Below are 13,496 nucleotides of genomic sequence, written 5' to 3' on the forward strand. Positions count from 1 at the left end.
GGTCAGTGGGAAGAATGTCCCTACATTGGTGGTCAGTGGGTAGAATGTCCCTTACTTTGGAGGTCAGTGGGAAGAAAGCTCCTTACATTGATGGTCAGTGGGAAGAAAGCTCTCCATACAGTGGTGGTCATACTTACAGTTAGATAAAAAGGTCATCGATGTCATGTTGCTGACTTTGCCAAGTGGCGTTTGACCTGGAACTATTCAGGAACCATCAAATTGGAGGTCAGTCAGCCACAGTTCAAATGGAACTTTGGTTAGGAAAGGCTGTTCTACAGTGTTGACAATGAGCAACAAGTGGACAGTTTTCACAGGCACAATGTATGCTTTAAGAGCTGGTCCAAATGTAACCGATTAAGACTTTTATTGAAAACCATTTGCATAACTGACCATTTTGCTGATCTGCCTTTGCCCAGTCAGCTTTAATGAAGTTCTCCAAGAAACAAGTGGAGGTTCAGTGATTTAGAGACCTCAGTTCATTAATTACACAAGCAAGGGCTGTGTGAAGGCTGAACCCTTATTTGAAATCAACAGAGCTAAAATGACTATGCTATGGGATGTTCTACCATAGATGCTTACAGGACCAAATAGGTTTTCAGGGAAAGTAATGGAGAGAAGCAAGGAAGATCGGTGTGGCTTTACTGGCTTACATTCACTGCATGTCAGACAGTCTTATCTTTGTGACTGATGAGTGAGAGCCGCAGCCCACCGGGAATATGCCCGGTCTGCCCTATGACCATTCCGGGCCTGATGGAGTCTATATCAACATGGCTGATTTCAGATAATAGCTCAGGGTTCACACAGCTCTCAGCTCATGCGAAAGTTAATGAGCTGAGCAAGTCACTCAGCAATAGCAACACAGAGCTTAGCTCCTTCACGAAGATCATTTTTATGACCTACAAAGCAGCAATTCCAACAGCCCTTGAGTAGATAGAGGTAATATCAAGCCTCCGGCACTTCAGAGCTCCGCATGCCGGCAGGCATATTGTCATTGGCAGTTTCTAAAAAAGCTAGAGGTAAGTAGTTCACAATACGACTGACTCTAGAAACACTTCTTCACACTGCATGAGGGCGCAAAATGCCATGCAAAATGGAAAGGAGACGGCAGAGAGGGACAAACCAGAGAAAGTGAAGGAACGCTGGCGGTGAAGCTGAGGTGAGTGGGGGGATTTCATACTTTTATGGATATTCCGGAGTTTGTTGTTGTACTCTGGGTGGACGGATGGAGGGGGTGGGACCATGGCGGATGGAGTGACAGACAGAAGGAAAAAAAAAAAAAAAGTACACGAGAGGCAAAAGGACAACACAGACAAATGAAAAAGGGGGAAAAAAATGACAGTTAGTTGTTTATGATTGAAATGAATGAAAGTGTAAAATGATAAAAAAGGAAAACACAGAAAAAAAAAAGAAATGGGGCTGATTTACAAAAACAAGTCACCTAATATTTCTGGGTTTTTCTTGTGCTTAATTGGCTGAATTAAATGCTGGATTCCGATCTCCTAATTATAGAATTCTTCATAATGCACAACCAATAAGTGAACCCAGATTTCTACCTTTTATTGTACTGTATATTGCTACAGTTCGGGGGCTTTTAAAAGCGTAACGCCCATAAGATCCGATTTCAAGCTGCATTTTTCTATTTCATAAAATAGAAGCAAAATTAGGAAGTTTATGTAAATGAGCCCCAAGCCAATCTTGTACCATAAAGCAATAAAAACCCATCAGGTAACTCTCAATCGACCAGGCAGGGAAATCAGCAATGCAAGAGAAAGTACTCATAGTGTAGAGTTTATTATACCATAAAATATATAAAAACAAAACAACTAATATCCACAGAAAAAATTTAAGTTAAAATAGGTAACCTTCAAACAAAATATATCTGGCGCAAATGCCATTTGCTAAAACAGCAGGAAATTATATCCGTATAAATAAGTCCATGCGTAGATAGTCCATCAATAGGCAAAATTAAGTCAAAAAATCAAAAAGTATATAAATATGTCTCTATGTAGAGTCTAGCACGCTCTGTATCTGGTAATGAAGAAGGAGAAAGACAGGAAGCGCCACCTAAGTGTAGTAATACAGACAATTTATTGTTGCACAAGTAATTAAAAACTCACAAGATGTAAGTAGGTAATAGGCTCATGAAGGTAGGCAGGGGGGTCCGTTCCAATCTATCCCTTTCCCAGGGGCTGACTGACAACTTTCAGCCCAGGGGGCAGGTACAAACCAGAGGCCCATGGTGCAGCGACTCGGCCCTCCTCCCATTTCCCCTCTTCCTGACCTCCTCCTGACCCCCATTCCAGACTGAAGCTCCACTCCAGGTACTCTCTACTCACTGGCTGAACTCAGGGCTGGCCGGGGGGAGGAGAGTCTCCGGTGGGGCATGGACTCTGTTTACACCATCCATGCTGGGGGGAGGCCTGCACTCTGTCCTTGTCTTCATCCCGCACTCAGTAGGTCAGCGGTGGGGAATTTTTACTTCTCTTCACCAGGAATCCTTTAGGCTTGTCTGTGGCAGAAGTGGTGCACCCATTTTACGGGGCATTAGAGTGGCCTGGGGGGGCAATTGCCCCCCTGCCCCAGTCCTCCCCTGCCCTTTCCGCTTTATCCACGCCATCCACTGAGCTACATGTTTGTCAGTCCAGCTCCTGTGGTTGTCCCGTGCACCTGGAAGCGAACCAGCGTGGACCGCAAGCAGAAGTGACGTCACCGGAAAAGACGAAGAGGCCGGAACAGTCAGGCGGGCAGGGGATGACAGAGAATAGCAGGCTACGCACCTGTAGAAGAAGCTGTTGTTCGAAAACGTGTAACCTGCTATTCTCTGTCATCCCCTGCCCGCCTGACTGTTCCGGCCTCTTCGTCTTCCGGTGACGTCACTTCCGCTTGAGGTCCACGCTGGTTTGCTTCCTGGTGCACGAAACAACCGCAGGAGCTGGACTGACAAACATGTAGCTCCGTGGATGGCGTGGATAAAGAGGAAAGGGGTAGATTGGAACGCCCCCCCCCCTGCCTACCTTCATTGATGTGCCTATTACCTACTTACATCTTGTGAGTTTTTAATTACTTGTGCGACAATAAATTGTTTGTATTACTACACTTAGGTGGCGCTTCCTGTCTTTCTCCTTCAAAATGGGTAAATGTGACTTACATCAGCATACCGCTAAACTCCAGATGGATGTTTAACTCCGGATGGATAACTCCAGATGATGCTCAACTACATTACAGAGTGCATGAGCAACATGGGAAATGTCATTCCAAAACATCTGGGGTGCCAAGGTTTGCCATCACTGGTTTAGATCAAAGCATAATCATGTGTTAAAATGGCCCAGTCAAAGTCCAGACCTAAATCCAATTGAGAATCTGTGGCAAGACTTGAATATTACTGTTCACAGACGCTCTCCATCCAATCTGACAGAGACTGAGATATTTTGCAAAGAAGAATGGGCAAAAATTTTACTCTCTAGATGTGCAAAGCTGGTAGAGACATCCCCAAAAAAGACTTGCAGCTGTAAATGCAGGGAAAGGCGGTTCTACAAAGTATTGACTCGGGGGGGTGAATACAAGGTATCAGGACAATATCCCCCCGGACAATATCCCCCCGGAAAACATCCCCCCGGATAATATCCCCCCGGGACGACATCCACCGGGCAATATCCCCCGGGACTTAGGGTTAGGGCTAGAGGGGGGATATTGTCCAGGGAGGATATTGTCCAGGGGGTATTGTCCTAGAATCGAATACAAATGCACGCCACACTTTTCACATACCGTATTTTCGGGTGTATAAGACGACTTTTAAAACTCAAACCCCCCCCCCCCCCAAAATGGGGGGAGGGATGGGGGGGTCGTCTTATACACTGAGTAGAATATCTCCAAGGTAGCCTAAGTATAAGTATTACCGGTAGATATAATCTCAAGGTGCTGGCTGTGCGGGAATTATGTACCGGTATATCGTACGTACCGTAGCTTAGGCTACATACAGTATACCGCGCTGAGCCAATCACGGTGAGCGATGTATTCTATTATTGAATGCAAAGCCTGCTCAGATTGGAGTAACATCAGCCTGCCTCCATGACTCCGCCAATCTGAGCAGATAATAGAATACATCGCTCACCGTGATTGGCTCAGCGCGGTATACTGTATGTAGCCGAAGCTACGGTACATACGGTATACCGGTACAGGATTCCCGCACAGCCAGCGTCTTGAGATTACATTTACCGGTAGTACTTATACTTAGGGTACCTTGGAGATATACGAGAGATCTGAGAAATTTTATGTTTTTCAATGGTGTTCCCTTGCTTCGGTAGTGGGGTAGTCTTATACGGCGAGTATAGCCCAAAACCTATATCTTTTATTTATCTTAAAAATTAGGGGGATCATCTTATACGCCGGAAAATATGGTATTTATTTGTAAAAAAAAAATTGAAAACCATTTAATAATTTTTCTTTCACTTAGTGTCGGTCTATCATATAAAATCCCACATTTATGTTTTTGGTTGTAACATGACAAAATGTGGAAAATTTCAAGAGGTATGAATACTTTTTCAAGGCTCTGTAAATACTATACACTTTATTCTGTTATCTAGCCATTGGCGCTGGTTTTATTGGATAGGTCCTTAAGTGCCGGTTCACACTATAGCGATGCAAGACATCGCATGTAAATCGGAGCGCACTGCTCTGCAAATCACATGCGATGTCTGTGTGATGCGAATTCAGCCATGCAGATTGTATAGCTGAATTTGCATTGCATTCGGACCAAAGTCGGGCAGGACCCTTTTTTTTGGGTCCGCACCAGAATCGGATCGTATGGACGTGCACACCTATGCTATCAGATTACTGTCCGAATTGACAGTTCACAATGTGATATGTAAACTAATCTGGGGGGTGTTGACACCCCCAGCGATGCGCATATGGCAGTGTAAACTGTCTGAGTCGGGTGCGATGCGGGAACCCGCAGTGGATTTGCAGGGTTCCCGCATCGCACCAATGTGAACCGACACTTACACAAATCCAATTGCTCATCTCTTCTATGGTTTGTAAAGCTGGAAGCGTGTGGTGTACCCCCTAAACTGGAGTCTGGTCGTCCTTGTATTTAAAGACCGCAGGCTGACATGATTGAAACATTTTAACCTTGAGGTTAATAGGCGCCTTTAGTCGCGGCCTCTCCAAGCCGCATTGAAGCTGGCATTCTCCGTTTCCTAAATGCCCACAGGAGATGCACATTGCTCAGGAATCCACCCCCGCCACAACAAGGTATTTGTTCCAACAGAAGAGTGAGCAGAGAATGGCCATATAAAGGAAGGAGATCTCACTGCTGGGATGAATGGAGACATTCTGCTGGAATTCCTCAGAAAAGTGACCAAGTAAAGTTAGGTGAGGTCGGTGCCCTCAAATCCCCCCTCTAAGAAACCGCAATATGTACAACAAATCTCTCCCCTAATAACCTAGGCCATAGACATAGACCTAACAGCGGTCAAGCCTCAACCCCAAACCAATGGGGGGGGGGGGGGGGAAGCTTGTACTGATGAATTGTGAGTCGTTGCTGAAGTACGATCTGGAAAGCAAAGAACTAAAAGCAGAACTTGCTAAGAATAACGCACTGCGCTAAACAGCTGGCTGTCCAATCAGAAAGTCAAAGTACTCATTAACCACTTCTGGTTCGGAAGGTTTTGCCCCCTTAACCACTTAAGCCCTGGAAAATTTTACCCCCTTCCTGACCAGGGCCTATTTTGCGATTCGGCACTGCGCGACTTTAACGGACAATTGCGCGGTCGTGCGACGCTGTACCCAAATGAAATTGATGTCCTTTTTTCCCCACAAACAGAGCTTTCTTTTGGTGGTATTTGATCACCTGTGCGATTTTTTGATCATGCGCTATAAAAAAAAAAAGAGCAACAATTTTGCAAAAATAACAATATTTTTCACTTTTTTTATATGAAATTCCCCAAAAAAATGTAAAAATCAAAATTTTTTTATATTTTAGGCCAATTTGTTTTCTGCTACATAAGTTTGGTAAAAAAAAAAAAAAAAAAAAAAAAAAAAAAAAAAAAAAAAAATCGCAAAAAGCGTATTTTAATTGGTTTGCGCAAAAGTTATTGCGTTTACTAACTAAGGGAAAGATTTTTATTGTTTTTTTTTTTTTAACGAGTAATGGCGGCGATCTGCGATTTTTTTTGCGGGACTGCGCACTGTGGCGGACAGATCGGACCCTTGACTGACATTTTTGACACTTTTGGGGTTACCAGTGACATTACTACAGTAATCACTGCTATACATATGCACTGTTACAGTAAAAATGACACTGGCAGGGAAGGGGTTAACTTTATTGGAGAAGGGGGGGTTAAGTGTGTCCCTAGGGGCGTGCTAACTGTTGTGGCTGTGTGATGTAACAGCAGAGATCTACGGTCCTACATAGCAGGACCGTATGATCTCTGCTGTTACACAGGGGAGAATGACAGGCGGCTTTGTTTACATTAGCCGCCTGCCTTTCTCCCGGTGTAACCGACGATTGCGAGTGACCGGCGGACATCGGGTCCGCCGCTCACACGCGCGGGGGGGTCCTTGAGCGAGCGGGAGCGCGCCTCCAGCGGTGCGCGTTCGCTCCCTAGAGCCTCACAGGCTAGCGACGTAGTACTACGTCACTTTGCCTGTGAGGGGCTGACCGCCGAGGCAAATTGTCTTTAGGCAGTCGGCAAGTGGTTAAAGCGGAGTTCCGGCCTAATTTGCAACTTTAGTGATTCCTGGAGGGCTCGCTATGCTAATCAACAATTGGGCATTTGCAATTTTTTTCGGGGGTCCCTTACCTTATTTTCAGGGCATTTTTGATTGTACTTCCTTCTTCTCCCCCCCCCTCTGTGGCCACGGCCACCAACATCACTTCCGCCTTTGCATTGCATCCTGGGAGCTGTTTGTCATCACACCCAGGAGGCTGGAATTAGGAAGAACTCCCAGAACACTCCCTGGAATCAGGAAGAACACAGCAGATTACACTGCAGCTTCAGATGCCCACATCTAAGATGGCCGCGCCCAGACATCATTTTTAAAAGTAAGATTTTGACTAAAATCCAATACTGTACACCTTGTAAGTATGAGAATAGCGGTTCTGTAAAGAGCGATGGATTAGTATTATAGGGGTATTTTTACTTAAAAAAGGTATTTGAGGCCGGAACTCCGCTTTAATGACCAAGTAATTTTTTTGCGATTTGGCACTGCGTTACTTTAACTGGCGGTCGTGCGATGCTGCACCCTAATAAAATGGATGTCCTTTTTTTCCCCACAAACAGAGCTTTCTTTTGGTGGTATTTGATCACCTGTGCGATTTTTATTTTTTGCGCTATAAACAAAAAAAATGAGCGACACTTCTGAAAGAAAAAAAATATATATTTTTCACATTCTGCTGTAAAATATTCCCCCCCCAAAAAAAAAAAAAAAATGAAAAAAAATCTATTTTTTTCACCCTTTTAGGCCAATTTGTATTCAGTTCTTTTCCCCCCACAAATAGAGATTTCTTTTGGTGGTATTTGATCACCTGTGCAAATTTTATTTTTTGCGCTATAAACAAAAAAAATGAGCGACAATTCTGAAAGAAAAAAAAAACAATATTTTTCCCATTCTGCTATAAATTATTCCCTAAAAAAAAAAAAAAAAAAAATTAAAAATCAATTTTTTCATCCTTCTAGGCCAATTTGTATTCTGCTACAATTTCTTTGGTAAAAAAAAAAAAATCCCAATAAGTGTATTTTGATTGGTTTGCGCAAAAGGTATCGCGTCTACAAACTAGGAGAAAGATTTATGTCATTTGTATTTATTTTCTTTTTTTTACTAGTAATGGCGGCGATCAACGATTTTTTGCTGGACTGCGACATTGCGGCGGACAGATCGGACCCCTAACTGACATTTTTGACGCTTTTGGGAGGACCAGTGACATTACTACAGTAATCAGTGCTAAAAATATGCACGGCTACTGTAATAATGACACTGGCAGGGAAGAGGTTAACCTTTTGCGCAAACCAATAAAAATACGCTTTTTTTTACCAAACATAGGTAGCATAAAACAAATTGGCCGAAAATGTTAAAAAATTTTGATTTTTACATTTTTTTTGGGGGGAATTTCATATAAAAAAATGTGAAAAATATTGTTATTTTTGCAAAATTTACGCTCTTTTTTTGTTTATAGCGCAAAAAGTAAAAAGCGCACAGGTGATCAAATACCACCAAAAGAAAGCTCTGTTTGTGGGAAAAAAAGGACGTCAAATTTGTTTAGGTACAGCGTCGCACGACCGCGCAATTGTCCGTTAAAGTCACGCAGTGCCGAATCGCAAAATACCCCCTGGTCGTTTAGCAGCCAAATCCTCCGGGGCTTAAGTGGTTAAAGGGGTAAGTGTGAGCCTAGGGGAGTGATTTCTAACTGTGGAGGGAGGGACATGTGAAATGATCATAGAGACCTGTGTTCATATATAGAGGGATCACAGGTGCTCTGTGATCATTCCAGGGAGAAGAACGGTCGGCTGTGTTTACAACAGCCGACCGTCCTTCTCTCAGCGGGGAGCAATCGCGGCCGCCGGCCCCGTGGATCGACATCCCCGCTGCCTAGTGGGGGCGGGAGCGCTCCCGCGGTTCAGCATACAGGTACAGTGAATGATGCAGCTGAGCCAGCCTGCCGCTGTATATATGCGGCGGGCGGTCAGCAAGTGGTTAAGTTCGGAGTTGTGTAGCAAAGATATTGTAGCAGAAAAACTGAACTCATTATCACTTTTTTTTTCTTGCAAAAAAAAAAAAAATTACAGTCAGTGAAAAGTTTGTATTTTGTACATTTAGTAGCATTTGACTTTTTTTGTAGCGTTTGAAGCTAGCTACTACTGATGGGAATAGTACAGCATTGGACCGGGGCTGTGCAGACAGTATTGTATCAAGCTAAAGTGGAAACTCTACAGCTTGTAGGCAGATGCAGTCTACTCTAGCCACTGCAGGTGGTGCTCTTCCAGAGCCGTTGGAGAGGAAATCAAGAGGAACCTGGTTCTTCCATGGCAGGGATCTCATAACTACGGCCCTCCAGCTGTTGCAGAACTACACATCCCATGAGGCATTGTAAAACTCTAACATTCACAGACATGACTAGGCATGATGATAATCATAGTTCCTGAACAACTGGAGGGACAAAGTTCAGAAACCCTGCTCTATGGTTTCGTGGGTCACTGGGGAAGCTATTCCATTGGATACTGCAACCTCATGTGAAACTAGCCGCCATCTTGGGTCAGGCGGAGCATTTTTAAGGCCCTGGCTCCCAGGTTTGGTTTGCATTTTGCGAGTTAATAGAGTAGGGACCCCACCTGGCAAGGACAGAATTAGCATCACAGATAGGTTCCTGATGAGAAGGGAAAGTTTAGGGTTCTCATCAGGAACCTGTGTGGGCACAACATGGCCAGGCCGCATTCTACCCCCCTCTACAGCCGGTGTCAGTTGGCTGAATCCATGCCGTTGGAACTGTGAGTGTTCCCGGTTGGTCGGCCTTCCCACCGGGTTATTTGTGAACTGTCTCTGCATTATTTTAATACAGGTTCAATACAGAAATACTCATCCTACTCATTACTTTATGGATAATCACATCTATCTGCATTTGCTATTGTCCATGGATGTAATCAGCTGTAAGTTATTGCAGCAAAACAGAGATAGCTGTGGGAGATTGCTCAGATATTTTAAGCACAAGTTTAAAAATTCAAGCAGCTGTAAAGCTTGCTAAAAGCTTTTGGAAAGCTGCAGCCAGCACTTCCATTAGGATCGAGGCTCAGCACTCTCCGGCGGCAGGGAAGGCGGCTTTGAAGTACACCTGTCACCTATGAAAACTTGCTAAAGCCCCACAAAGCTAACACCTAGTGATGTTTAGGCATTCCCTCAGAGGCTTGCTACTGCAGCACAAATTAGGACTTTCCTTCCTGAAGGCCCTCACCAGGATAAGTAACCCAAATTGCCATAAGGAATCCGAAAAAGGATGGAAGTGCTACAGATATAAGTCCAGAAAATATTATTGGGCAGGATGAGAGAATAAAAGGGAAAGCGCCAATGGGTTTCAGGGGATCAATACGTCACCCTTTATTGGGGATTAGATGTTGGCAGTAAATGAGAATACTGGACAACAAACTGGAAGATGGATAACCCAAATTAACATAGGGAAGTGTTTGTGTGGGTCACCGGTCGGACTACCAACATCTAAACCCTGAAGAAGGGGAAGTACTGACCCCCGAAACCTGCTGAATTTCTCTTTTAACAATAAAGATTTAGTGAGTCTGTGGCACGCTCATCCTTTTTCACATTCCTGATCACTCTAGAGACCCCCCCCCCCCCTCCAGAGCCTCTACATATGAAACATATACATGTCCTACTTTTGATCCAGCACTTTACTCTTTAACCACTTTACCGCTGCTCACTGAGCTGCTACTGCGGCAAAGTGGCTCGATAACGTCTGACGACGTAGACCTACGTCACCAGACATTCCCCTCTCTCGGCGCCACTGGAGGCTCGCTCCCGCTGTATTCAGTCACAGCGGGAGTCGGGCCAGGAGAGGAGCGGCGGTGATCACCGCCGCTCTTCCCCGATCGTCGGGGAATCGAGTCTGGAGATCCGCCCGCTTGTGTAAACAAAGCGGGCGGATCTCCTAAGTGACAGGCAGGGTCAGATTGCAGAACCTGCGATCTGTCCCTGTGTCACTCAGTCCCCTCCCCCCACACACGTTAGTAAGCACCAGGCATACATTAACCCCTTGATCACCAATAAAAATTAACCCCTTCCCTGCCAGTGTAATTTTTACAGTAACAGTGCATATGTATAGCACTGATTACCGTAGAAATGTCACTGGTCCCCCCAAAAGTGTCATAATGTCAGTCAAGGGTCCGATCTTTCCGCCGCAATGTCGCAGTCCCGCAAAAAAAAAAAAAAAAAAAAAAAAAAAAAAATCGCAGATCGCCGCCATTACTCATTAAAAAAAAAAAACACCAAAAATGACAGAAATCTTTCCCTTAGTTACTAAACGCAATAACTTTTGCGCAAACCAATCAAAATACGCTTATTGTGATTTTTTTTACCAAAAATAGGTAGCAGAAAACAAATTGGCCTAAAATGATAAAAACATTTTGATTTTTACATTTTGTTTGGGGGGGAATTTCATATAAAAAAATGTTAAAAATATTGTTATTTTTTCAAAATTGTCGCTCTTTTTTTGTTTGTAGCGCAAAAAGTAAAAATCGCATAGGTGATCAAATACCACCAAAAGAAAGCTCTGTTTGTGGGAAAAAAAGGACGTACGTTTCGTTTGGGTACGGCGTTGCACGACCGCGCAATTGTCAGTTAAAGTCGCACAGTGCCGAATCGCAAAAAGTGGCCTGGACGTAAGACAGCAAAATCCTCCGGTGGTAAAGTGGTTAATGCTGTCATTGCTGTTGACAAGTTTATCAGTAGTTTATAATTCCATGGGTGGAAGTGACTTCAGAGTTCTAAAAACATCCAGTGACAAAATGAATGAATTAGTCATGCACTCGATTTCTGGATGTGTCATCTGGAATTTGGAAAATGGCTCCAACTACAGTTAGGGATTACTCAGAGTGTAACTCTATCCATTTTTTTTTTTTTTTTAACTGCTTTAATACCGGGCACTATCACCCCCTTCCTGCCCAGGTCAATTTTCAGCATTCAGTGCTGTCACACTTTGGATGACATTTAGGCCCCCTTCACACTTATGCGACGCGATTTTACGATGCGATTTTGAAAGCAATGGCTATGGCTATATACCTCAAAATGCATTAAAATCGTGGCAAAGTAGTGCAGGAACTACTTTGCAGTTGGTGCGACTTCAAAACGCACTGATATGAATGGGGCTCATTGAAAATAATGGAAAACGACTTGTAATGCGATTTTGCGGTCCAAAATCACGGGACAAGTCATTCAGCACTGTCCCCAAATAAAATTTTTATCATTTTTTTTTAACACAAACATCTTTTGGTGGTATTTAATCACCGCTGGGTTTTTTTTGTTTGTTTTTGTTCTTTTTTTTTTGCTAAAAGAACGAAAAAAGGCCGAAAACTTTGAAATAAAAAAGTTTTTCTTCGTTTCTGTCAGTAAATAAATGCTTTTGTGCACTGGTGCACAGTCATGTTGGAACAGGAAGGGGCCACCTCCAAACTGTTCCCACAAAGTTGGGAGCATGAAATTGTCCAAAATGTCTTGGTATGCTGACGCCTTAAGAGTTCCCTTCACTGGAACTAAGGGGCCAAGCCCAAATCCTGAAAAACAACCCCACACCATAATCCCCCCTCCACCAAATGATTTGGACCAGTGCACAAAGCAAGGTCCATAAAGACATGGATGAGCGAGTTTGTGGTGGTGGAACTTGACTGGCCTGCACAGAGTCCTGACCTAAACCCTTTGGGATTATTTATTTCAGGTACTTATATAGCGCTGTCAGTTTACGCAGCGCTTTACATATACATTGTACATTCACATCAGTCCCTACTCTCAAGGAGCTTACAATCTAAGGTCCCTAACTCACAGGGCTCACAACCTACCAGTATGTCTTTGGAGTGTGGGAGGAAACCCACGCAGGCACAGGGAGAACATGCAAACTCCAGGCAGGTGGTGTCATGGTTGGGATTCACCATAATCCCCCCTCCACCAAATGATTTGGACCAGCGCCCAAAGCAAGGTCCATAAAGACACGGATGAGCGAGGAGTTTGGGGTGGAGGAACTTGACTGGCCTGCACAGAGTCCTGACCTCAACCTGATAGAACACCTTTGGGATGAATTCGATCAGAGTTAAGGTCAGTCAAGTTCCTCCATCCCAAACATGCTCATCTATTCATCCCAAAGTCTTAAGGCGTCGGCATACCAAGATATTTTGGACAATTTCATGCTCCCAACTTTGTGGGAACAGTTTGGGGACGGCCCCTTCCTGTTCCATCATGACTGCACACCAGTACACAAAGCAAGGTCCATAAAGACATGGATGAGTGAGTTTGGGGTGGAGGAACTTAACCGGCCTGCACAGAGTCCTGACCTCAACCCGATATAACAGCTTTGGGATGAATTAGAGCAGAGATTGTGAGTCAGGCCTTCTCATCCAACATCAGTGCCTGGCCTCACAAATGCGCTTCTGGAAGAATGGTCAAACATTCCCATAGACACTCCTAAACCTTGTGGACAGCCTTCCCAGAAGAGTTGAAGCTGTTATAGCTGCAAAGGGTGGGGCAACTCAATATTGAACCCTACGGACTAAGACTGGGATGCCATTAAAGTCCATGTGTGTGTGTAAAGGCCGGCGTCCCAATACTTTTGGTAATATGGTGTATGTAAAGGTTTACAACCAAATGTGTAAAGGACAAATAAACCCAGAAATACAAGATGTTCTTGCAGGAAAGACCCACCAGTGCCATCCTTAAATATGTGGGTAGAACTTCATTTCAGTCCTTTGTATACAAAGTTCTACCCACATATTTAAGGATGGCACTGGTGG

The 13,496-nt window shown here is 44.1% G+C and overlaps 1 protein-coding gene across 6 annotated transcripts in view; it reads right to left on the reverse strand.

Annotated features, from left to right (window-relative positions):
- The window catches only part of TNS1 (tensin 1), an 805,414-nt gene that overhangs the window by 75,194 nt on the left and 716,724 nt on the right, over nt 1-13,496 (reverse strand). For 4 of the 6 annotated variants that reach the window (XM_082260249.1, XM_082260247.1, XM_082260248.1 and 1 more), the window contains one exon: nt 1,121-1,210. The exons of 1 other annotated variant lie outside the window; for it this stretch is intronic. In XM_082260249.1, the coding sequence (XP_082116375.1) occupies nt 1,121-1,210 (90 nt within the window). The remainder of the gene's footprint in view (nt 1-1,120; nt 1,211-13,496) is intronic. One more of the 6 variants, XM_082260250.1, reaches the window with a different exon arrangement.

Source organism: Pelophylax lessonae, assembly GCF_965119305.1.
Source record: "Pelophylax lessonae genome assembly, chromosome: 6".
Taxonomy (NCBI): domain Eukaryota; kingdom Metazoa; phylum Chordata; class Amphibia; order Anura; family Ranidae; genus Pelophylax; species Pelophylax lessonae.